The sequence below is a fragment of the Nymphaea colorata genome, chromosome 7 (assembly GCF_008831285.2).
Source record: "Nymphaea colorata isolate Beijing-Zhang1983 chromosome 7, ASM883128v2, whole genome shotgun sequence".
Taxonomy (NCBI): domain Eukaryota; kingdom Viridiplantae; phylum Streptophyta; class Magnoliopsida; order Nymphaeales; family Nymphaeaceae; genus Nymphaea; species Nymphaea colorata.
The window spans coordinates 6,834,061-6,859,541 of record NC_045144.1 but is presented as its reverse complement, the minus strand read 5'-3'; the positions used below and the strand labels follow the sequence as shown (position 1 = coordinate 6,859,541).

Here is a 25,481-nt window from a genome sequence, read left to right as displayed (position 1 = left end):
AGCCTTCGACTGAAGCAAAAAGGTCAAGGCTATTCACTTCCCTACAAGAATCCTATCTGCTGCAGATGTGCAAGGATGCATTTTATCCTTCAATAGAACTGACATGCATCTAGCAAGTAGGATGTCAAATTTTCTCAATAGATGCTTGTTTATAAATCCAAAGTCCACTGTTTCCATCACTTTGAAATATCAAGTTTTTTAACTATGAAATAGGCACAGTTTATGGTGTTGTCAAACCACACAGTTAAATCCAACTGAAATGTGTAACCCCAACCTATCAATTGTTCAAAATTTCTGGTGAACACATCTGCACTAAATCCTTGTTGGCTTCACATCACAAAAGAACAAGAAGAAATGTCATCATTTGCTCAAAATTTTCAAATCATACTTAATTTAATAGTTAATTTGACAGAAAAATAACATAGTACAGGAACCTGGATCAGATTCATTAAATTGATATTCCCTGCAAACATGGAACTGTTTTTCACAGGATTTCTTTCCAGAACCGAACTGACCTATCAGTCCCACATGAAACAAAGGCTGCCTCTGCTGGCGAGTGCTCTAGCCACCGTGGAGCACCAATGTGATTAGATGGCCACCTTGCCACTTTCTCAGAGGTCAAAGCATCCCATATTACAATCTGCAATTCCAGATCAATTGTAACAAGTTTAGACAATTACTGAAACAGGTGCTAAAAGGTCTTAAATTTAATCAGTTCATAACATCCAAGAAAACAAAGGAGTAAAATGTTAAATTCGTAAGCTCTATCATATTCCTGCTTAAGCATCATCATGCCCAACATACGAACCTCATTGTTTGGCTCATCAACTGACAAAACGAACTCCTCTGTTTCATTAAAAACGGCCTGCATATAAAAGGATATCAATTCTTAGCAACTTACACCAAAACAACTTTACGTGAGTCATTAAACCTATATGGCCTCCTAAAATGATAAAGAGATTATGGATTGATCAAAGCTAAATGAGAAAGATATGTCGAAGATGACATGAAAACATGAAAACAACCACCAGACAGCTACGTCAAAACAATCCATTAAGATATACCACGGCACATACCAGGATATCTAAGTCCAGCTCATTTCATGTTAAGAGAAATACAGCCCCACCAATTTCTAGGACATGCTTCTTGAACTGATTAACTTGTTTTCATCAGATAACCCTTTTCATCAAACAAGAAAGCCCTAACTAATTACTGGACAGCATGATCAAGGTCATGTCAAAATACACTCGGAGGCAGATTGTCTAACTTAGAAGGGTATGACACATAAGAAAGGTCATGTTCGAGAGAAACTTGATTCGTTGAGGTAACATATCTTCAAGAATGTCAACGAATAGGCTGAAACACAAGCCAGAATACTCAGCTTGCTACTAACTGTTATACACATTGTCACATGGGTACTGCTGTAAAGGCAGCGTACCCATACCGGCCAGGTACGACACTGGTGCTGGTGCTGGTACTGGTACTGTCCTGGGTACCTCTTGGGTATCGGTCAAACAGTACCAGGTACGGTCAACGTACCCAGGACTGTATCCGTCCAATTTAAGACTCGATCAAAGTTGACCGAGTCCTTTCTTATCCAAAATTTATGATTTCAGTTTTGTTCTTTACACCATTTACACTCAGGAAACACATACAAAGCTGTGTTTTCATATTTTTTTCAATAGTTTCTTCTTTAGAAACTATAAATTTTGAATCATGAATGCGTTATTTTCTTTGAATTCCTATTTTATGTTTATATATATATATATATATACACACACACACGTACCCCCGTACCCAAGTTTTTTGAAAATAGGCCGAACCAGTACCCGTACCAGCACCCCTACCCGTACCTATGTGACATAGGTTATACATACATTATCCACAATAATAAAAAAAGAAAGAGAAATCCCATCAATAGAAAATGACCAACCTGGCAACGCAGCTGTGTGTGTGTTGCTCCAATATATTGCTTGACAGCTCTGCCAGTTCCCACTTCCCACAACTTCACCGTAGAATCCTTCCCACAGGAAAGGACATACCTAATCATTTAAATTGAGGAATTAACAAGAATAGAAAACATAACCAACTGCAAAATTGCGAAACCAATTTCAACGAAGGATAGTTTAAGGCTTTAAGCATGCATCCACCAAGCTAGTCAATAGTTTTAAAACTAATCCATAACCTAAACTGAGATTCTAAGTAAATCATTTGTGAGTCAAAACTTGCCTTTGGTCCTTGGTAAAGCTCGCACTTGTGGCCTCTGCTGACCCATGTGCACCTACAATCGAACGTACACACTCAGCAGTTACACCATCCCATATTCGAATACAGCCATCTTTTGAAGCTGTCACATACATTCCACCATTAGAGGAGTAGCGGACCTACAGTCCCAAATGCAGTATATTGAGTGTTCATTTGTGCAATCCACATAGACCATATTGAACAACAGATGATTGAGCAAATGTCCTAGCTCACTTTCAACTAGATTTCAGTGAAACAACTAATTACCTGATTGATAGCAGCACCAGAATTCATGTCTTGGGCATTTCCCGTCAAATAACATTGGAACGTGTTGATGTCATACAAATGTGCAATGTGGTGATCTGTACCTGCAGAATACACCTATATCAATACCAAAGGACCCGACTACATCTCTGGAGATTCAAGAATAAGATGACATCAAGATAGCAAAGGAACTGAAACCCAAATTTTGATTCATTGTTCCCACAAAGATGAAAATGAAGCAGTATAGAAGTTGTAAAGTGGCTAAGAATTTTTTCCTATTTACTGTACCCTCTTTCACAAGATAACATCATACAACCACCTCAGCTGCATCTCAATTCAATTTCCAGATGAGAATTTTGAGTTTAAATGTGCATATGAATATCTAGATGAACCTTTTAAAAGATTAACTTGCACAAGAATGTACTGGTAAGCTCTACTATCCAGTTAATATTACAAATCAGTAATCATAACCACCATTATCTAGTGTATGCATAATTTTGTTCTCATCAAATTATTGGCAGGAAAATCATTCTTTGTGTGACTCCAAATTAAACAACTCCAAAAGGTGCAAAGATGCAAAAACAATATGCATTAAGACAACAGCAGAAAGATCTTGTGGTTAATTATGATTACATCTGAAGAAATAAGACCTCTTTCTCTTCATTAAGTTCTACCAAAAAGGCTCACCATTTTAAAAATGTTGACATGTTTGAACTTTGAAGCAGAGAATTGCATGTCCAAAGCAAAAGCAAACAGCACAAATCACGGAAAATGAGGTCCTTGTGATCATTTATCATATTCCTTTTACATTTCACTCTGTTTCAGATCTCATATGCTGAAACATGTTAGGCCAGGCACTAGAAATTTTGTCCTGGTTTCACCAATAACATGGAATTAACAAACTGAAATACAAGGACACAATTCAGTGGAGGACATAACTACCTGCCAAAAGAAAATCCCCTGAAGGATGAAATGATACAGAACGCACATTATGGGTGTCCTAAGTCCACATCACAAAAAGAATGTGAGAGAAAAATCTTTAGAACAAAGTCCAACATAGGCATCTGTTTCCTTGACGCCTAACTAACCAACATCTTAAGAGGTGAAGACAGCTCAAACCTGAATAACCCTGACAGCTCTCTTTGCCGTGGTTTTTGAAAAATCAAAAAACCTGAAAAAGAACTATTAGAGCTCCACATTTATCTTGATGATGTAACTAATTAACGAAGGAAACCATCTATGAAAGAAAGCTAAAAGTACTTTATTGTATGATCCTTGGCCCCAGATATTAGGACCATATTCTGAGGATGAAAATCCAAGTCATTGATAGGCTGCAGGTGAACAGAACGGGAAATTAGATGATCAAGAGAATACTTAATGAAATCCTAATGCATCAGACTGTAGATAGAAAACTTCCAAGAGGGGAAAACTGCACACATATAAATATATGATAGACAGCCTGTAGCATCAAATAAACCAGAAATTGCATACTTTCATTTCAACCATACATCCATTTTCTTCCTAGAGCTCCACTACCCACAAAACTTATCTTCTATACCATGAATACGCCAATTACTCAATTAATATAGAGCCAGCTCTATTGAATACTCGTTTTCATGTGCATCTAGCAGGAATTTTAAGCCCTAAGATTTTCTGAACCTGAAAAGTACTTCTTGACAATTGACCTTCATCAAGCATTGGACAGCTTGCCTATATTCAAAGCACAACGCAATTTTAAGATAGAGATTAATTAAATTATAATCAATCATCCAACAAGCTTCCACAAAGATCAACAAGTATGAAAATTTGCATCATGAGAAATTTCTGCTGTTTTAGGAGAACATATGTCCATAGATGAACATGCCATAGTCCAAGACAAAATTATCCAGCAAAAAAGGTTTTCATTACTAATAAAACCTTCGAGTTGTCATCAAGGCAAATCACCATGGACCTTGTAGATAGAAAACAAAGAAAAGCTCATAATGAGATTTATGTATGCAAGCATGCAAGCACAAAATATTGACAAAGTAGAAAACAGAAGATGAATAATCTTATTAACAGGAAGCTGAGATGTCCATGAAATGACCAAAAAAATGTGAGTGCTTTACTCCAAACACCAGAAATACATAACCTTCTCACCTAAACTTGCAAATAATGAGGACCAACCACTATAATTAGCTTAAGTTGGCAACAAAAATTCACCAGACAAGTAAGATTCCGCCAGAATGTTTGGATGACACTCCAAAATGCTGTTCTGGAGGCAGAACCACATTTTTAGAGTGCTTGGGTTGACATCAATACTGGGTTTGAGAAAAACACAGTTTTGACAAAACCTGGTTCTCAAAGGGGATTGAATATCTGCTCCTCTCCCCCATCCCTAGGTTATTAACAAAATTGTAAAAAATGATTAAAAAACTATTTTTCACAAAACTAGTGATTGCAAAGAAACTTTCTAGGGGGTGTCATCCAAACACGCCTAGGATTTTTGGCACAAGGACAGTAGAGTCCATTTCCTCCCTAAAGTGGCCCTTCTTGCTACATGTTATTAGACAATGACTTACACCACTAGCCAAGTAAAATCATTCAGCTTATCTGAAAAGCCAAATACCACATACATAATTAACAGGAACAACTATCCACCTTTAATACAACAAAAAAGTGAAAATATAAAGAGTGACCTGCCTATGGCTACTTCTAAGTACCGTCCAAGTTCCCTCCAGCAGACTGTGTCTTATCAGTAGCACAATTGCAAGGGCAGATGCAATGATGGAAGCATGAAAATAAATCATCCTCAAAGCTAAGTTTAACCCATGAAAGCATGACCCTTCATCAGCTTCACAACAAAATAGAACCATTGATCACATTCTTGCACTACATCAACTGTGAAACCTAAGTCACCTTGTACCTAAAACAATCCCTTAAGACTGTCCTTCAGTATTTTCCTACAGTTTATGCCACTCAAAGTGATTTGGAAGTTCAACCAATATGATGGCACATTCCATGCATATGTTGTTAACCTGCTTAAAAAAGGCACCAACAAGCATTGCATGTTTATTCACATAAAATGCTCACACTCAACAAATATTATTTATTGAAAGAAATGAAAATATGCCAACAACCATCGTCATATTTCATATGAGCCTCCAAGAAATACCCATCAGTATGAAGCAAGGTGCAAATAAAGCTGCAGGGAATTTCTAGCCTCGTTAAGACTTCAACTAAAGGAAGTGCTTAAGGGTCATTGGGAAAGGCCACCACAAATAGGAGAATATAAATACATGAGCATGAAAACATGGATCATGAAACTAGAAGACCAATTTTATCATTCAACCCTATCCAAGAGGAAGCCACCCCAGGATTTCGAGGGAAATACTTGCAAGTGATCATAGAATGTTCGTATAACTGGCCGAACAGGACCATCCCTTGAACTTGAATCTGGCAGCATCATCTGCTTGACCTTTGAAACCTATGGTACAAACAAAAGCAATTCATTTGAATTACAAAAAAAAATAAGAGAATAAGATTTCCCTCCTCAAGAAAGTCACTGACCTCAAAAAGTTTAATTGATGTGTCTGCACTTCCGGTTGCAAAAAACCGTCCATCAGGACTAAATCTTGCACATCTTGCAACATTCTACAGTATATAACAAAAAGGATAGTGTTAAGGCCCATGCATAAGCTAAGACCGTGAATCTAACCCATCAACGATCACTATCAAAAGGTAAATCAAAAGTGGAGTGGCTTATAAGGCAGCATAAATTCAGCCATAATGTCTTCTAGAAGACATTGAGTATTAAATAGACTACAATGAGGAAGCCACATTATGCATCAGATGTTTAACAATTTTTCAAACCAAAGTAACATTCATCTTCTTTCACATATTTACCTTATGTTCTGATACATGTCGTGTTTCATGCTTTGGAAAGCTCTTTGAAGAACCTTTTGTATCCAGTGCAGCACTGATTTAGCAGAACAGTCTAAGTAAGCATTCAGAACAACCTATCTCAAAGGAATAATGATAAGACAAATTCTTAGAAGTAGATGTATTTGCATGCTCAGGTGTTAATTAAACATATTTCAGTTATGGTCATGAAACACGCATAATAATAGAATAAAGGATGCAATCAAAGGCATAAAGATGCATTCTCAACAATAGCATGCTTTTTTGTACACTATCGTTAAGATCTCTATTATCATGACAGTCCCAGGTTATGAGAGAATATTTATAGTATCTAATCCATGTCATTTGTACCTGCCAAAAGAGTAAGCTTGGGTCAAGATGCAATGGGAGCATGGGTATGGCAAATGGGAGTCACCAAAGACAGCTGCAGTTTGGATGTCAACCGCAACCAACCATTTTTAACCATATTTGAGTGCTCGCTGGACTAGGAACTTGCAGTCAAAGCAGTTTGGTGTGCACTAGGCCATTTTGTCTCATAATCAACTTGGATCAACATTGACCAGGACCAGTTATCGCATTTTGCATTAAAAATTTATGGAAACAAAAATACAACTATAAGAGGTTTAGGGTATTCAATTGTTCTCTCTCTCTCTCTCTCTCTCTCTCTCTCTCTCTCTCTCTCTCTCACACACACACACACACACACATTCAAGCATACATAGACTGGGGCTTACATTCAGTGATATGTTACATCTACTGCCTGGAGTGCCTTCAGCCTATCCGGCACTTTTAACTTTTTTTTATGATAAATATAACCATATAAATATCTTTAATGTACAAAAATGTAAGAATCAAGGACATTGTGATTCTTCTTGTGTAGATCAGATATCATAAATTTATAAGATTTCAAAATCAACACACCTACGCTTTGTGGGTTATAAAATCCTATCTACACATTGGAAAATCATTATTGTTTCATTCATACATTCTGGACATTCCAAGCCCATCCATATGCTTAGATTTGTCCCCAAAAAAAATGAAAATGCTGGAAGGGGATACCAACACAGGAATTTTGGTAAAATAAATATATGCACCCCAGTATTTTGGAACTGATGCAGCCAGCAATCACGCAAAATAGTATCTGAGCAACCTGAAAAATGATTACATACAAATAACAAGCATTTGGTACACGATAGGCTACACACAGAACAAGGAAGAAATAATCAAGTCAGCATGGCATCATACACACCTTACTTGAGCAGAACAAAAAGTAAGACAACTAACTCAACAAGTCTGAACTCTGCAGAAATCATTTAAAGATCTACTTTTGAAATAAAAGATATGTTAACTATGATAGTCACCTTCTTGAATTTGGAAGTAATACTGATAAATAGGTGATTGAAGTATTTGGAATGAGAAACTGCATTTGTGAGGCCCTTAAAAAGCTCCTCCATTATGAAAAAGAATGTTCTTCACTGAAGCCCATTAACCAACAGCAGATGTGTTCACAAACATCTATTTTTACTCAAGGTTGTGTTTAATGGCATCAGATCTCAGATCCAAGTAACTGCAGAGGCAGGTGAACAATAATGTGGCAGCAAGGTCCTGGAAGCCACCAGAAACTTCAGATCCAAGGATATCTTGAATCAGAATCCCAGCTTCTTTGAGACAAAAGTGTATCAGAATCCAATGTAACTGGATCTGGAACTAAACAAATTAACACACTTCTGTTTTGACGTTGAGTGATGGAAGTCAGCCTATACCACATACATCTGACTGGACATTGTAACACCATATTCTTCCCGTTGAAAAGTAGCTGGATGGGCCAGAATTTCACAGTGTTGATCAATTTTTCTAATTATAACCCCCGCCCAGGCCAAATGCCAGCTTCACAAAGGAAGGAAAAAAGTATACAAAGATCAATACATTTTATGGTTTCCAACATCACCATCCTCATGATCATTATCAGAATGTGTTCATCAAAGAGATGAATAGTCATCACATAATACAGAAAATTCACTATTGGATGCAAAAAAACTGGTCCAGGATAGGGAGCAACAAACAAAAGAAAGAAAGGCACCATGGTGGAAGAAATCCCATATTCAGGATAGGGATCAAAAAACAAAAGAAGAAAGGCATCGTGGTGGAAGAAATCCCATATCCGGACCTGAAATCGAGAGAACTCCTCGGGGGAGCAGGTGCAGATCCATAACCAGCAGAGATTGCTGCTGAAGGATCCGCCAAACATGCCGGAGATATCCCCCTCGACAGTTCATCTTTCTCCACCTGAAGACCCTGTAAAACACTCAGAAATTTCACCTTCGAGTCCCAAGCCAAAAGGAAAGAGAAGACTAAACAAAGTGATCCTCCTTTAGCACATTCGAGAACCGTAACCTTTGACACTAGAAAGAGAAGTTTGTTGGAAGGGATCTCCACGTCCAAAGGAGTCATCGTCGCCGTGGCAACGGCAGTGGCCGCCTGAAAGGAAGACACATCGGGCATAAAGACGCAGAAAGGAAAATGACTTCCTCTCACTTTCTTGCACAGAGGAAGAGAGAGAGAGAGAGAATTGCCTGGTTGAGGTTGTGCTCGCGGAGGTGGGCGACAATGAAGGCGTTTACTTGTCGAAAGAGCTTCCCGTCCTGTAACGTCTGCTCCAAACCCGTCTCCATCGCCGACGAGCAAACCAGAAACGAATATGGAACAATTTGAACAACTAAACCCTAATCCTGATCTCCAAAAGGCATATACCCAAACCCCGGACCCCCAATCCCCTAGCAATTGTCACAAGAAAGATCTCTAGAACCAAACCCTAATTTCCTCAAGGATTGTCAAAGGAAGATCTCCACAACCCTAACTCAATTATTACAGAATTTTCAACTGTAGATCCCTAAAACCCCAAGCCTAATGTTTTCTGAACTTTCAGGAGGAAAGTCTACAAAATCCTATCCGAGGTCTTCCGAATTTTCAAAAAAAGCTCTTAAACCTGATGTCAGGAGGAAGATCTCCAAAACCCTAAACCTCAATTTTGAACGTTTTCCAGACGACCGTTTCTCACCGCCGCCCGAATTTTTGGCGGCAAATCATTTTTAGGCTGAGGAACACGAACCGGTGCCGGATTTGAGTCGAGTCAACGTGAATTCCTGTAACAAGATATAGGTTAAAAGGATGAACGGTCATCCTCGACCGCATTTCTGTTCCCCTGAAGGAGTGCCAATGCCATGGACATGGATGTCCATTGAATTGGATTCGACTCAATTATTTCACAAAAAGGAAAAACGGACATAGGAAAAAATTTAACATACGATTAAAAATTGATCCGATCGAGAAAGGGTTTGCATTTTGGTTTAAAAAATATCCAGGCTGAGATTAAAATCTGAATTTAGTTTTAAATAAATATTTATATCTAATCTTTTTTTTAGTGTGTCGGTTCTAAATTGAGTTGATATGGATAGGAATGAGAAAATAAAAATCAATTTTAGATGTGAATTTGAAATAAAATTTAGATATATTTTAGATTTTCATTTGTGAGAGACTGAAGCCTACCTTCTTCCTCTTAGATTTTGTTAGGGAATAGATATGAAATATTATGTTACTGAGTTTGATGAATTTATCTCAATTTTTTTTGTTTAAAACCTGAAAATCTTACGTTTGAAATGGAGCGAAAGTTACGTCATAAATTTATGAACCTAGATCGGTTTTTGAAATGGATTCAGATCTAAAAAAATATCTGATAAGATAATTAATTATTTTGTGAACTTAGATATCCGGCTCCAATAAGTGATATCTGATCCGAGTTTATATATTTTGACTCTCTCAATTAATATCAGAACTGATCCCGAGTTTATGTACCGGGCAAGTAATGTCCGATATTGATTGGTTACCACGGTGTGGTGTGTTTTTTTTTTTTAACTTTAAGGTGTTGTTAATAAAATAATGTAAATTGCATATCAAAGTTCAAAACCAAATGATATACGATGAAGTCGTTGGTTCTTTTTCCATTAGAAACCGAGTTAATTTTAATTAGAATATGAACCACACAAACTCAACAAAATTTAACTTATTTAAAACAAATAGCTAATATTATATAAAAACTTTAATGAGAATTACAAAACTACTATTTTTTGAATAACCTTAACATAATATAAAACAAACTTATTTGTAAAAGAATAATTAATATTTGAGATACAAATTTGATATTTCAATATATTTTTTGTTATGTAAACAGAATTTTACTAGTTAATTAAACAAGTGTACTCCATTAAGCAATTGGATTGTTGGGATCAAATAAACTACAAGAATATTATATTAGTTAATCAAAATAAAAAGGAAAATAATGGTCTACAAAACATAAATGAAACAGTATAAAACAGCAAACTGTTTATAGTTGAGAACTAACAGTATAAAAATAGCATTAATATAAAAAAACTAGTATTTTAGAAACAAGATTAATTAATAAATTAAAAGAATAAAAAAATTGCAAGTTTAATATACAGATCAAGATTTTGCGAAAATCTAAGTGGGACATATGAAAACTTATCAATTTTCATAACCATATAGAGGTTGTATTATATAAACAAATTTAATAACATTCAGCAACCAAGTAATTGCCACAAACACTATTTTTTATTCAAAATCAGTATAACTAGGATTTTTTCTTTCATTTGAAATTTGTATATAAAAGGCATTAAGCAAAGCATTTTATTAAATCACCTCAAGGGGCATTGCACAGCTGGTTGTGCAAGCGCACACGTAAAAGGTGCATCGCCTATTTGATTTTCATTGATGCTACTTCTTTAAACTTTAAAAGATGGGAGTGTGTCACTCTGGTTCACAAGCTAAGACCCTCCTTTGGGTCTTGTTGAGTGATGGGTTGTTAACATCTTCCTCACCCGAAGACATTCTAAATAATCAATTAATAAAAAATGTTGACATCACATTAAATATATCAGTCCTAAATTTTCATAGAAAACAACAAAAAGTTTAAGAAATAATTTTATTTGAATCATTTATTAGTTATTTTGTATAATTAAATAAGCTTTATGTAATCAAACAAACATTATAATTAACCTGATGAACTAAGCCGGTTTCTTAAACAGTATACTTGTCTAACAGGAAATAAATGGCACTTTAAACAGCAAAAATCTATGTAAAAATTATTATTTTTAGAAATACAAAATCAACATTAAAAAATATGTCTAATATGAAAAAAATGCATAACTCATAAAAAATTAGTCAAATAATTAAAAAACTGAAGATAGTAGCTTGGTACAAACTAATATTTTACTAACTTAATATGAGCTATTATAATATAAATAATTTTAAATAATAATAATAATAACCTAATTGTTGCTACAAACACTATTTGAAACTTAAAATCATTATATGTTTGTCTTGTTAAAATTTTAATTAAGTTTCATTTGAACAATGTATTTGTTTATTACTGAATAATATATACCCGCTTAAGTTAAGGATTCTCAATATGAAATGATATATGTGATAAAAAATACATACTATATTTACTGAAGAAAATTCGTTATTGTTTAAAAAATATAAAAACTAACGCTGAACATACCAATTTAATATAAAAAAATACGAAAACTATAAAAATTATTTATCAAAGAAACTATTGTCTGATTAATAAAAAAACATTTTAATGCTGACCAAAATCTTAAATATTCAATCAACAAACTAATTTTTGATAAATATTTACAGAAAAGAAGAATTGAAAGATGTTTCAAAATAATATAAAGATTCTAAATTTAGAATGAAACCCAAGCTTTATTTAGTGAAGCTACCTATTTTATCTAATTAATTAATTAAACGATTTTATATATCGATTTATGCACGAATTTTTCAATCAATTTAATCTACTAAGGTACGCTTCAATAAAAAAAAAATCTGTTACTAAAAATTTAAAATTCAAGCCAAAAAGTTTAGGGGGCATTTGGATGATATCCCCTTAAAGCCTGGTTATGAAAAATCCAGGTTTTGTGAAATCCAAGTTTTGTGAAAACCAGGTTTGTCTGTTTGGATGACAATATCCAAACCAGGTTTTAACTCTTTAAACCTGGTTTTGTTTGGATGACAAAAACCAGGTTATTGATTAAGCTTCTAAAAATATGGTAAGACCCATTTTTACTTATTTCAGGAAACTAAATTTGTTTACGTCAGTGCTTGATCAGTTAGAACAGAAATGGAACAAAGATTTGCCATTTATAACTCAAGCTTATTGTGAGTTGTGAATATTTGAACGTATATATGATTTTCACGTCAATCCTTCATTTTCCCTACATCCAAAGGAAAAAGGAAGCATTTTCTTAAAGACCAAGATATACCAAACAAACGACAGAACTCATCAAGCTATGCAAGTGTCTTTATCACTTATGTCAATCAAACATACAATACAATTAATCTTGATGACGAGTCTTTACAATTTCTACAAATGAGTTGTTATTGTAACAACTCAAAAGTTTAGTCCCATATTGAAAATTGTGAGAGATCTTCAAGAACTTATAAATGAGATTATTAATGAAATGATTGTCTTGATTCTTAGCCTTTTTAAGGTTGAAACTGAAACTACTAGGAGGTAGATTGAGATTCGCCAAACCTTGGGTCGAAGCCCAAGAGTGAAACCACTAGTGGTATTCACTCGAACCTCGAACCTAGGGTCCCACCAAAAAATACAAATTCAACCACGTCCAAAGGTGATCACAAAATTTCCCAAAAGCAAAGAGAACCAATTAAAAACCACCAATAACATTCCCCTTCTATTTCTTCTTAACTCTCTCTCCCTCTCTCTCCATTTTGGATTCTTAGCTACCGTTGCATAAATAAATGAATGAATAGAGTGACCTGATTCTGTCTCTCTTATTTATTGATATATGTATATGTATAAGTTATATTATAATGGTAACAAATTAAGTGGATCACGGTAATATAGATCATGTTATACTTAAAAACCATGAATTCAAAGTGGGATGAAGGGAGGTCCCTTACATGTTAAATACCATGAATTTAAAGTCGATGAAAGGAGGTCCGAATTTAAATTCAATCTGAGATCAGATGTGAAACAAACTCAACTCTAGTGTCGGGACATATATGAGATGGTCTTTTGGCGTTGGCAGTACATTAGATCCTTTTTTCTCTTCAATTGAGCCTTTCCTCACAATTTGAAGATTCTTCATGGCAGGGAGGAAGAACATCCTTTTATGACAGGACGGTCTAATCGATGTGGAAGCGCAGTTTTGGCGACGCTTCCATATCGATTATCGAAGCCATTTCATTATACTTTGACAAATGAAAAATACCATTAATTAAATTTGTGAAAATGCTCCCACTGTTCTGAATTCACTCCATGCATCCACATTTCACCAGGGTAGTGGTTCATGTTCCAGGATTAAGATTTTGGGACAGTTAACACCAAAATCTTAATTCTGGAATAGGTGGAACAATGAATACAAGGCTATTTTTTCAAGTTGGCATTGTGTTTGATTTATGTGGACGAGTTACTTTGAGATATCACCATGTTGTGTTTGGCAAACTTGGAGCGTAGGGCGTGTTTGAAATGTTGGAATCCCACTATTGCCTACAGTACGGGGATGGAAATCCAAGTCTTTAAAATCCCTTCCCTTTCTAGCTAGCAAACGTTGGACACAATTCTGAACGGTAGAATCATGAGATGTAGAGTTCATGGAACCAATTTTTTGGAACAAATTTTTGCCACCAGAGATGGCTGCTCAACTGCTAGAACCCACTAAGCACAAGGAAAGAAGAGAGAAGGAAAAAAAAAGAAAAGATCTCTTTTATTCTGTCGTGGGCATGTTGTTGTGTTTGGCTGTCAATCACTGGAGTCAAAGATGGTTCTGCACAAGACCAACCTCAGAATCCTCCATTGGAGGAGAGAAAACTCAGGAGAGAAAATTGAAAATATGAGCCAAAACGAAGGAATCATTGTCGGGATTTCTGATGTACGCGAGTCCTTCAGGCTTCCCAGCACGTTCACCAGTAGTCTCTCTAGATTGTACGCAAGGAACGATTGGAGCACCAAGAGTAGCAGCGAGCAGAAAAAGCTGAGAAGGGAACAAGAGAACAAGCGAGAGAAAAAATAAGACAGAGAGAAAACAGACAAATATAGGAGAGTTTTGCTCTAATCTGTGATATTGAAAACTGCCCTCATCATAATATAAATATATCTATTATATATAAAAAGAGAAAGAGAGAATAATAAGGCCACTCTATTTATGCAACGGCAGCTAAGAATAAGAATCCAAATCGAGAGAGAAAGAGTGTCTGAGAGAGAAGCAAAAAGGCTAAAGAGAGAAGCTAGGTGGCCCTACATGCGCTCGGGCAACTGCCACCGTGCCTTTACAGTCTAATCATCTCAGCTGCAAGATCTTTTTGATCGTTCTGCTGATTTCTTCTCTGCAAATGCATGCTCAAGAGCTCTGTCATCATTATTCACCTGCAAAAAGCAAAGATCTGTGTTGACCGCAAGTTGGGTTGGCTTGTCATACTGTGTCACCAGCACCCTTGTCTTCATTGAAGAGAGAGAGATAGATATTAAACGCGACATGCCCGTGTTGTACTCCCATTGTAGATGCGCCGCAGAGCTTCTGCGGACGCGTGAATCTTAATCATGGCGCTACGTTTTGGCCATTTTCCCATAAAATAGGTGAGATTCTCGAAAAGCAGGTCGTCAATATTGTATTGATGCGAACAATATTGTTAACACTCGTCAATATTGCATTGATGCGAAGAGATACACAGATCCTGTGAAGCCATGTGATGCAGAATAATGCTACCTGATGCGTCGTGACTGAATTTTTTTGAAGTATATAGTATTCTTAAGATAATGTCAAAAACGTTAATCAAATCTACTGGTTCGTTATCTACGTATATAAAAAATAATAGGAGCACATGAATAATAAATCCATCACATAAATTACATTCATTCATCTATGCATTTTTTCGCTGCTCAGATTAATACATGAATGATGAATACGTGCAACTGTGCCTAGCTAATACACAGAGGGGACGACAGCGGAGGCTGCTCTAGTCAGAGGGAGGGGAGGACATATGCAAACAGGGCTGGGCGGATATTGCGGGGCGGGCTCAGACGACGCAAGGTCCAACGGCGGCGGGAGATGCTCTCGCCGGAGGGAGGGGAGGACAGGGGCAATGCAAGGCGGGTCGCGGGGGCTTCTATTGCCGCCGGACAGGGCGGGGCAGAATGGGGCTTCTCTCGCCGTCGGACAGGGCCAGGCGGGCTGCTATCGCTGGAGGGAGGGGTGAACAAGGGAAAACAGTGCCAACGGACGGTTCTATCTGGGAACTGTGAAATGTTGCCGGAGTTGGAGTAGTCGCCTGCTGCCGATGGAGAGAAAGTAATCGGCTGCTACCGCTGGAGAGGAAGTAGTCATCCGCCATTGGAGAGGAAGTAATCGCCCGCCATCGCAGAGGCCAGAGGGAGAAGTCGTCTGCCGCCAGAGAGGGAGAAGTTGCCCGCCACCCTGAAGTGTGAAGACTGAAGATGAAAGAAGGGTTTCGATCGAAACCCTTTTTTTTCTCAAGTATTATTACAACTATCTTGAAATACCGTTTTAAACTTTTTAACAAAGAAAAAATCGAGTTTAAAAGGTACAAAAACAATTTAACAAAAGTACCTGATGCGCGAGAAAAAGAGAAGTCATTTAATTAAAAACCTTACAAGTTGTCAGATAACATGGACTTCTCATGCTTAAACAAGTTAATAATATAAACTCTCCCTAGAACCCAATTCAAAGCAGTTCTCAAAATTGTAACTTAAAGAAGGTTCTTATCCTTCAAAACTGCGCCCAAAACCATAGACTCATAGTCAAGCCTGTAAAAGGCTTTGAAATTTAACTGGACTTACTTTTTGTAAAGCTATCCCTCATTTGACCAAGCCCAGTGGACCCAACCGACGAACCATCAACTCATCAAGCGGAGTCCAGCCATCTTTAAATCTAGACCGTTAATCTGATTTTAGGACTGAAAACTTCAAATCAGTCAAGCAACTACGAGGTGCATCTAAAGCCAATTTCTTTCCGAAGTTCTGTTACAAAAAGAGGGTGGGTAAGATTGGAGGCCTATTAAAGGAAAAAGCAGCGCAACTATACGAAACATATTTTCAAATATGATAAAGAGAAGAACCAGCAAAAGCAATAATGGGTTTTCCTTTTTCCTGGTACGACTGTAACCAATGTGTTAATTAATACGTGGAAGCCTTGGAACATTAATGAGCTCATACAGATGATCGCATGAATCCGTTGTAATCTTTTTCTTACCGCCTTCTGTCCCTACTTCTAGATTTTCTCACCCTTCTTCTTCATGCTTCTGGTTTGCCTGACCGCCTACATTTTCTTCTTCAAAAGATACAAATATTTATCTCACAGTTAGGCAGAATCCTAAACGTAGTGAAAGACTGTGCTTTTATCAGGTGAAAAATCTTGATTTTCCATGGCTAATGGTTGTTGATGTGCTTCGGGTTACAGACGAAAGGGAAAGACCATTGTACAAAATAACAAGCAAAAGAGGGAATAGAAAAATCAAAGTGGGTATTTTCTAATAGTGAAAGAGAATGAGGTGGGAGAGGGTTAATGTGCTGATCAGATCTAAAGAAGGCCTGGAAGGAAAGAAATCACCAGGCAGGAGAGGGGGCATCCTGGGCCCTGGCAAAAGATGGGGCCACACATGCAACTCTATCAAAGGAGGAAGGTTTTTATACGTGTTTGGTGGTTATGGGAAGGACAATTGCCAGACCAATGAAGTTCATGTGTTCGACACAAGTGGGTACCACTCCTTTTCTAGTTTTCTGTTAGTCACTTAAAAATTTAACCTTGTGATGCTCTGGTGACGTTGGTTTTTTGAGAATGTGATGAAAAATTTGAAACTTGGTAGGTTTTGACTCTGTCTTTTCCTGTAGTTAAGCAGACATGGAGCAAGCCTATGGTGAAGGGGGTGCCACCATTGCCAAGGGACAGCCACAGTTGCACGACTGTGGGGAACAAGCTCTTTGTGTTTGGGGGCACAGACGGGCAGAATCCGTTGAACGATTTGCATGTTCTTGATACCTGTATGTTGGTTTTCTCCTTTCATCGATTTAGCCCATCTTCTTTTCTTATACTTGCTTGTTCTTGATGCCAGTATGTTGGTTTCTCGATTTATTCCATTTCCTTTTCTTACACCGGTTGCAAATGTCGTGACGAAAACAATGTGGTTTCCTTTTCTTTTCTCTCTTTTTTTTTTGTGGATAACATAATGTCGTTGTAAAAATCTGAAGCCGGTATTTTCCTTCGTTGATTCCTTTTCTAATATCTGAGCTTGGTATATTCAAGATTGCCTGCAACCAATTAGCTTCTTCAGCTTGCATCTTTATATAATCAACGAATAACCGCAGTGCTTCTGTTCTATTTTTGTGTTACGATGAAGTGCCATGTCAATAATCCTCGACACCAGAAAGGAAGGGGAAAAGTTGGCGTAGAAAAAAAAAATGTAGTAATTATTTAAATGTTCAAGCTGGAACATCGAATCAAGCTATTCTGCGTCCTTACCTACCTACATACGTACGTATGTTATAAACAGAGTCAGGCAGGTACCTACCTACGTACGTACGTATGTTATAAACAGAGTCAGGTATATAGTCAATCAACTTTTTCCCGTTAGTTTGTGGAAGCACCATTCCTTGTATCTTTCAAACTACACTTCGCTGTTTCTTTCACAAAACTATCTGGATCCACGTTTGCATCAAACTGTGAAGTCCTTTTATATTTTTATATCCTTTTATACTTTTGTATCTGATGCTTTAGGCTACATGTGGACCTGGCACAAACGACAGGTATGGATGCCACTGGGGTTCTGTTTCTGCCTTGACCATATATTTATGACTTTGCACAGTAGATACAAAATAGTGTTCTTCTTACTGCAAAAATCTGTAGACCAAACTGAAGGCTTCCAGTTATTACTTGTTAGAATTACCTTGTTGCAGTTATTGTTTGTGAGAAACTTAGAATTACCTTGTTTCTTGGTAAATGTATTTTGCAGCTTAAATTGAGTGTTAATAGTTACTTAAAAGTTAAAATGTTATTACCAACTTTCTTTTGTTGAATTAGCAATTTGGAGCTTTGCCATGTGTATCTGAATGTTTTAGTGCATGTCCAAGGTTGATAAGTGATATGCTTAACTTCAAACAAGTGCATGAATTCCTTTGTTAGATTATTGAGCTCTAAAACTTTTAACTTGCTTAATGAGGCTGTCCCATTGTGTTGTACTTTGAGTTTTTTGACCATGTTATTTCATTTGTAGCTACAAATACATGGACTCAACCAATTGTAAGCGGTGATGGGCCAGAAGCACGAGAAGGGCACAGTGCAACACTTGTTGGAAGGCATCTTTTTATATTTGGAGGCTGTGGGAAGTCTTTCGAGGAGGATGAAGAGATATACTATAATAACCTATACATACTGGATACTGGTAAATATGCTGATAACAAACATTGCTGTCTAGTTACATACCAGATTTTATGTTACAGATTGTTCTATGATTCTATCACCTTTCAATGAAGTGGTTAATGTGTAGCTTGTTCACAGTATCATGTTGCTGCCTTTTCTCTCCGGGGAAATTGTTCCATCTGGTTTTGGAATATTAATATTGTTTTTTTTTTTATAAATTTGGTGCTGAAATATTTGGTGGTCTGATTCATGCACGCTTGACATTTGTTATGAGTTTTGTGGTTAATAATGGATTTTTTCAGTATGATGCAAATATTTAATTGAGTGATTATCCCTTAACGTTTTTAAATGTGGTTACCATCAATTTCAAGGGAGCACTTCTGAGTCATTCTACACCTTACAAGCTCCTATAAATGGTTCATTATTAATATACCAAAAGAATGCTAAGGTCTTTTCTGGCATCTGATATCTCTATTGGAGAATCTAAAATTGAATTGTTTGTATTCATATATAGTTATATACCATATTTTTTCAAGAATGTTGGAGCTGTTCTTCATGCTGTTTTAAGCAGCCACACAAAAACCAATCTTTTGAATCTTTGAAAACTTTTGTTCAAACTAAACAGCCATCAGATGTTACTTTTCAGGAAGTATTAGGATTTTTGCTGCATACTATATGACATGCATCATGACAATCATATGATTATTCTGAAAAACAGTTTATCTGATCTCTAACTTGGCACTTCATCCTATAGAGACTCTAGTCTGGAAACGTGCTGTGACAACTGGAAGTCCACCTTCTGCTCGAGACAGCCATACATGTTCATCTTGGAAGAACAAAGTTGTGGTGCTTGGTGGTGAAGATGCATCTGACTGTTACTTGTCCGATGTCTACATATTGGATGCAGGTGACAATTCTTCTTTAAATGAACTGACTTAATAAAATATAGAGAAAACACATAATTTAAAGCATTTCAGTGGACCTTATGAGCAAAGCAACTACTGATTTTACTCCTAATCTGAGGAAGACGTGAGACGTTGAAAACTACAGGTATGTTCACCTAGTGTGGACCTTATCATGCCTCACTGTGTCGAGCTTTGGATCTGATAAGGTTCCTGAAGGTTAACTCAAAACCCAAAATTGTCAACATCTGACAATTTATACTAAAGAATCTCGATTATGAAGCAAACCGTCAGTTTTATTATGTGAAGCATCAGCTGAGTTAATTGAAGAGCCTACACAAGTCATAATGCATATATGGGGCTGCCTTTCGCTGGAGAAATGCTAACGGATTTCTTCCTGATGAGGAAAACAATTTAGTTGATACTATGTTATACATGACTAAATGTTCGAGTTGCACTGATGTTACAATTTTTGACAGATACTCTTGTTTGGAAGGAGTTAAATACTTCTGGCCAGGTTTTAGCTCCTCGTGCTGGTCATTGCACTGTAGCACTGGGAAAATACTTGTTTGTATTTGGGGGATTTACTCACGATCGGACACTTTATGATGACCTTCATATACTGAATGTAGGTATGTTTTGGCTCACTGGCATCCTATGTTGGTGTATGTGCATACTTTTGCTTTGTTCCTTCTCTATATTTCTTCTAATTTGTGCCATAGTGGAGCCTGAAATGGAGTATTTTTACGAGGCCAGATGCAATTATTTTCTGGTTATTCCACTTCCATTTGCAGATACAGGTATTTGGAGCAAAATTTCAAATGCATGCCAGGGGCCTTCTGCTCGGTTTTCTGTAGCTGGAGATTGTGTGGATCTGTGGAAGGGCGTTCTTGTCTTCATAGGAGGATGCAATGAAAAACTCGAGGCCCTTGATGATATGTACTATCTATACACAGGTTTAACTATTAACTTCTGGCTTGGTCTACTTTTTTTTACAGTTCCTTTGCTATTTTATCTTCTGTCATACTGTTCATTCTCAGGTATCCTTCTTTTTTGTTGCTTGTCATTTCCTTCCAAAAATTCAGATATGCTGATGGAAAATGGTCAACATGAGCATAGGCTGGAAAAGCTTTCTCTAAGAAAAGAGTTGAAGCGAAAGCGCCAAGAACACCATCTTAATTCTTCAAATTTTGTACCCAAGCTTGATAAAATGCCTGATGGGTATCATTCATTCCCTTATTTGAAGCATGGTGAAACTGGTAAGCAGCCAACCTTAACCAGTATAGACCTGACATGCTTTTTGACCATGTAGTAGCATATAATTCACTTTCTCTTCCTTGAAACATGTGAACTAGGGAAGTTGCTTGAGTTGGGCATCTCAAAGCATGGAGGTTATCGGGTCAGTCCGATGGATCCGACCTATGATCCCATATCCGGTATCTAACAATTCTTATCTCTTTTGGTTTTTAATCGGTCTACTTATGATCTTCACGCAGGGATAAGGATAGATTTCACACTTACAGATCTTCTGCATTGCATTTTCTGTTTCCTACAGCTTCAATTTCCATGAGATTTTTCTATTACTAGGAATTAGTTTGACCTGAATTTGTTAACTATTGCTTGTCAGCACGTAGAGTCACAGGGTTTTGATAGTTAACTTTTCAGAACGGGAAACAAAGCAGCTCAGCTTGATATGCTTTTCCTGTTCGGGTGACTGCTATTTCTTTCTTTGTAGTGGCAAACAACAAGGCTTTGAGGTTTATTCAAATATTTCTTAATGCAGGCACTGATGCTCATTCACTTTCAGTATCTAAGCCTGCTGAAGAAAAGTTGTTTGAAGCGACTGTCATAGATATTCTCCATTGTGGGTATGCAATTCAAACCAGCATTGATGGAAAATCTTTACGGGGCATATTGTTTTCATATACACCAAGCTTCATATATGATGTACATGCCCGGGTTAGTAGGTGAGTTTGTGTGCTGCATTTGTTCTAGAGAAATTCATTGAAGTATCTGGGTGATTTATCTTCCTTTCAGTAATTTGACATGATCGGTCTTTCTTTTAGGAGAAGAATGTCAAAGGAATGTCCTGCTGTAGAGGGAAATGATATCAGCAAAGCAAAGACAAAGTCTGATGGCAGTTTCAAGCAAGAGTCCGAGAATACGAAATCAGATGCACCACCTAATGCCAATAAATCAGCTACACCAGAGTTGTCAGGAGAAGCTGATCCTTCACTTTCTGATGATTCAACTCCTAGTGTGGCCATCCGTCATAAAAACTTGGTGGGTGTTGTAGGTTCTTCTGTCTTTAGTTTTCAATGTATTGTTTAAAGGCACAGCATGACTGACCAACATGCATGCTGGGCCTGAGCTAGAAAATTTTATCACTATGTTAGTTTCCGCTCTATATTGCTTTGTGTTTGAGTTAATAATATTTTGAATTACTGGTGAACTAATTAAAGGATCTTTGATGTATTTCACTTATTTCTTACTGGTGATAATGGGATCTTTTTAGATATTATACATGCACCCTGGTATTGAGAGAGGGTATAGAAAATACAAAAAAGATATTTGACATTTGGATAAACAACTCCCTAAATTTTCTTGAATTTTTTTAGAAAAGTTACACACTAAAACAACATCATTTTTTATTTAAAATAGTAAAAATACCTCCCACAAAGAATCATTATTTCCTTGGTTGAAGAATATATTTTTATTTTCAGAAACGGTATTTTTGCCATCCTACATCAAAAATTAATGTTTTCGTTAAGTAGAGGCACCTCTTTGACAATTTATTTCAAAAGTTGAACACTTATTTACTAACTTTCAAGATTTGAGCAGTGATTTGTTATTTTCCCAAACATTAAATATTTTTTTTGTGATTTTTTCAAGAGGATCTAACTGTGGGCCCCTGTATAAATAATATAATGCTGTTGGCGTGCCCCACAGTACTTGATAGGACCCACCTGCAAATTAATATGCAAGGACAGGCGTTTATGGGACTCATAAGTCACTTTCTAAGTTATGCCGTTAATATGACATGTTCCCACATTTTACCATAAGGTCATTTTGATGATTTTCATAAGGTGAATTCTTGTATATGTTACTTCTGCCCTTTTAAAGACATTTTGGTTGTTTCTACCTCATAACACACCATTTGTTAGGTGCCATAATATATAACCTGCTCCAAATTATGCGAACCCTCTCGGGTATCTAATCTTCTAGGACCCATGGGAAACATGACCTACTCTTATTGGAGAAAAAGGATAGACATGAACAAAGTCATCTACCTGCGAAAATTTTATTTGAAAGAAGTCTACATTTTATGTACTTGGCATGTTTGTTCTTTCCTTTAATTAGTCCACCCTGCTGACATTTTTTGGTTTTCCTGTCCCATGGTCTAATCTTAGACTAGCTATCTTTGTTAAAAACAATAGAATAATGTAGTTGCTAGAAACTGTGCTTTTTATATCTATATGCTTTCCATAAAAATGTGGTAGGAGTCTTAGATAGAATATTGTTACGTTGAAATTAGCTTTGGTAAGCAAAATCAGGAGCTTCCTGAGTGGGAATAAGTATCAAGGGTCAGCATCATGATTAACTCCTCAAGTTTTTCATTTCAAGGGATTTTCGAAGAGTATTTATTTCAGCTTATATTTCTTTGACTACGCTTATATTTCTTTGACTATTGGCTGTTGATTTTTCCTTCATTGGATTATTTCAACACTGAACCTGTCTTTCCCAGGCCTCATATGATAGTGAGACAACCCAAGTGCTTTCTGGGGCTCCAAAGCCTGAAGCTGCACCTGCTGTAGAAGAAGTTCATTCACATGGCCTTACACTACCTGAAGAAGAATCTATTACATCCATGGCACAAGGTACGCAGAGTTGAAAGTTCTCATGAAGTGCATGGTTCATGTTAGACTAAGAAGACCTGCTCCGGCATTCTCCTGTTAATGCGGAGGAAGAAGTTTCACTTTCAACTAGAAAATACAAATTTGTGTTTGGATCGCTGTGCATGACGATATTAATCATTTTCATAGGTGTCGATGTCCTCGGACCAGTTGCTGAAAAAGCTCTGCCGATGCATGATGATGGTCAACAACTTGCTGGCTCATGCTGAGGGCCCGCATTAAGAGACTGACAACCAGCAATAGGAATTAACTAGTATCAAAAGTAAAACAAAAGTTTGTGCCCATGAGTTAATACTGATTATTATATAGGAACAGATCAAAATACTGAGAGTTTTGGGTAGCAGCTGAAAGCTGGTTCAGTTTTTGTCCGGGTTTGCTGACCAGCAGTGTGCGATTTCAAGTGCATGGTAGATGCTTAATCTGAATTAGGAATTTACTCCTTCAGCTCCCTTATGTTATGTATGTATCAGGTCTAGATTTCTGATAAGTGAGAAGGCACTGTGGAGGTTACTTCAACTTGTGCATCAATCAATTGATATTTATTGCCACCGCCTTCGTTAGACATGTATTTATTGCCACCGCGTTCGTTTAGACATGTATTTATTGCCACCGAACGACGTTTGTGAGAATCACAACCTGATGTTTTAACAAGCTTCCGAGGACCGGCCGCCGGTTTGTGTTGTTGGACGACGAGAAAAAAACGATGATTTCTGCAAATAAGCAGGAGGAGGAGGGCTAGGTTGTTCACTCCTTTCTGAAAATAATCGTTTGGGAAAACTGGGTTTTATGCAAACCCAGTTTAGGCAATTACCCAAACACACCTTAAACTCTGTTCTCGAGTCAAACAATGTTTTCAAAACGACATTTAAGTGTAACCCAAACATGCTTGTAGTTATTTGTGCAGTCTTGAACGCTCATGCATTGTCAAAAGAGCAGATTTTAACCATCTCAAGTTATTTTATAACTTATTTTTAATTTGTTATTGTAATAACAGATTCTGCATTCAGGGTTTGTTTTATTTAGATCTGCTCACTAAAAGTAGGTCTTGTTTTATTTAGATCTTGTGAAGGAAAAAGAAAAGTTGAAATCATAGTTGGGTTTGGGCATCAAATCCCAATATGAACCCAGGACATGATAAGGATCCCGATCCAACTACATGTAAAATTGGGATCTTACATGCTCTTGTCACATTTTGAATCAGTTTTAGTCATTCAAATCAAAATCCAAGTCCGAGTCTGAGTCCAAATTCGATTAGAACATATCTTGTTTCTTTTAAATAAATATGCTATATCCAATATTCTTATATTTTGAAAATTGCCAGGATTTCGTTCAAAATTGGGATTCAAATCGTGAAATCAGATTCAGATAATATAAGTTGATAATAATTTAGTGCCCAAGGCTACTTAATAGCATAGGGGCAGTGGTTAAGTGGGTATGGTATGGAGATATAGGTACGGACATGACAATTTTACAATTGTAGGTATGATTATATATATATGAAAAATAATAAAGAAAATTAAAATGGAATCAATATTTAAATAAACAAGTTATTTTAAATGAACAATATCTCTAAAACTGGAAGGAAAATTGAGTTGGAAAAAGGTTGATCAAGTAAAATTAAACGGTTTGGATGAACTTCAAGTTTTAAAAGTATTCAGATGTGCCCAAGTACCCAATTACAGTATGGTTATGGCAACACTAATACGGGCACCTTATTAAATTATCCACCATATGGCTTGGGGCAATGGAAAAACATACGGATTGTGGTCTCCTCTTCTTTCGGGCAA

The 25,481-nt window shown here is 36.7% G+C and overlaps 2 protein-coding genes across 3 annotated transcripts; one reads left to right on the top strand and one right to left on the bottom strand.

Moving 5' to 3' along the window:
• Window positions 1-355: 355 nt before the first annotated feature.
• Window positions 356-9,624, bottom strand: LOC116257933 (cleavage stimulation factor subunit 50). 2 transcript variants are annotated; one of them, XM_031634955.2, is made up of 14 exons: window positions 8,982-9,624; window positions 8,803-8,886; window positions 8,576-8,703; window positions 6,394-6,466; window positions 6,058-6,141; window positions 5,882-5,974; window positions 3,769-3,839; window positions 3,628-3,679; window positions 3,451-3,508; window positions 2,512-2,612; window positions 2,230-2,384; window positions 1,934-2,042; window positions 809-865; window positions 356-640 (listed from the first exon to the last, which is right to left on the bottom strand). In XM_031634955.2, exons 1-14 carry the CDS (start codon window positions 9,078-9,080, stop codon window positions 485-487), a joined length of 1,320 nt encoding a protein of 439 aa, XP_031490815.1. In that variant the 5' UTR covers window positions 9,081-9,624; the 3' UTR covers window positions 356-484. The 2 variants fall into 2 exon arrangements, with proteins under 2 accessions (XP_031490815.1, XP_031490816.1); XM_031634956.2 differs by lacking the exons at window positions 8,803-8,886; window positions 8,982-9,624 and having other exon boundaries at window positions 7,770-8,701.
• Window positions 9,625-16,693: 7,069 nt separating this feature from the next.
• On the top strand, window positions 16,694-24,242 carry LOC116257927 (acyl-CoA-binding domain-containing protein 6-like). Its single transcript, XM_031634949.2, has 12 exons — window positions 16,694-17,216; window positions 17,354-17,503; window positions 18,733-18,900; window positions 19,633-19,785; window positions 20,260-20,412; window positions 20,575-20,736; window positions 20,866-21,039; window positions 21,136-21,216; window positions 21,564-21,747; window positions 21,847-22,063; window positions 23,526-23,658; window positions 23,824-24,242. Exons 1-12 carry the CDS (start codon window positions 17,009-17,011, stop codon window positions 23,901-23,903), a joined length of 1,863 nt encoding a protein of 620 aa, XP_031490809.1. The 5' UTR covers window positions 16,694-17,008; the 3' UTR covers window positions 23,904-24,242.
• Window positions 24,243-25,481: the final 1,239 nt, after the last annotated feature.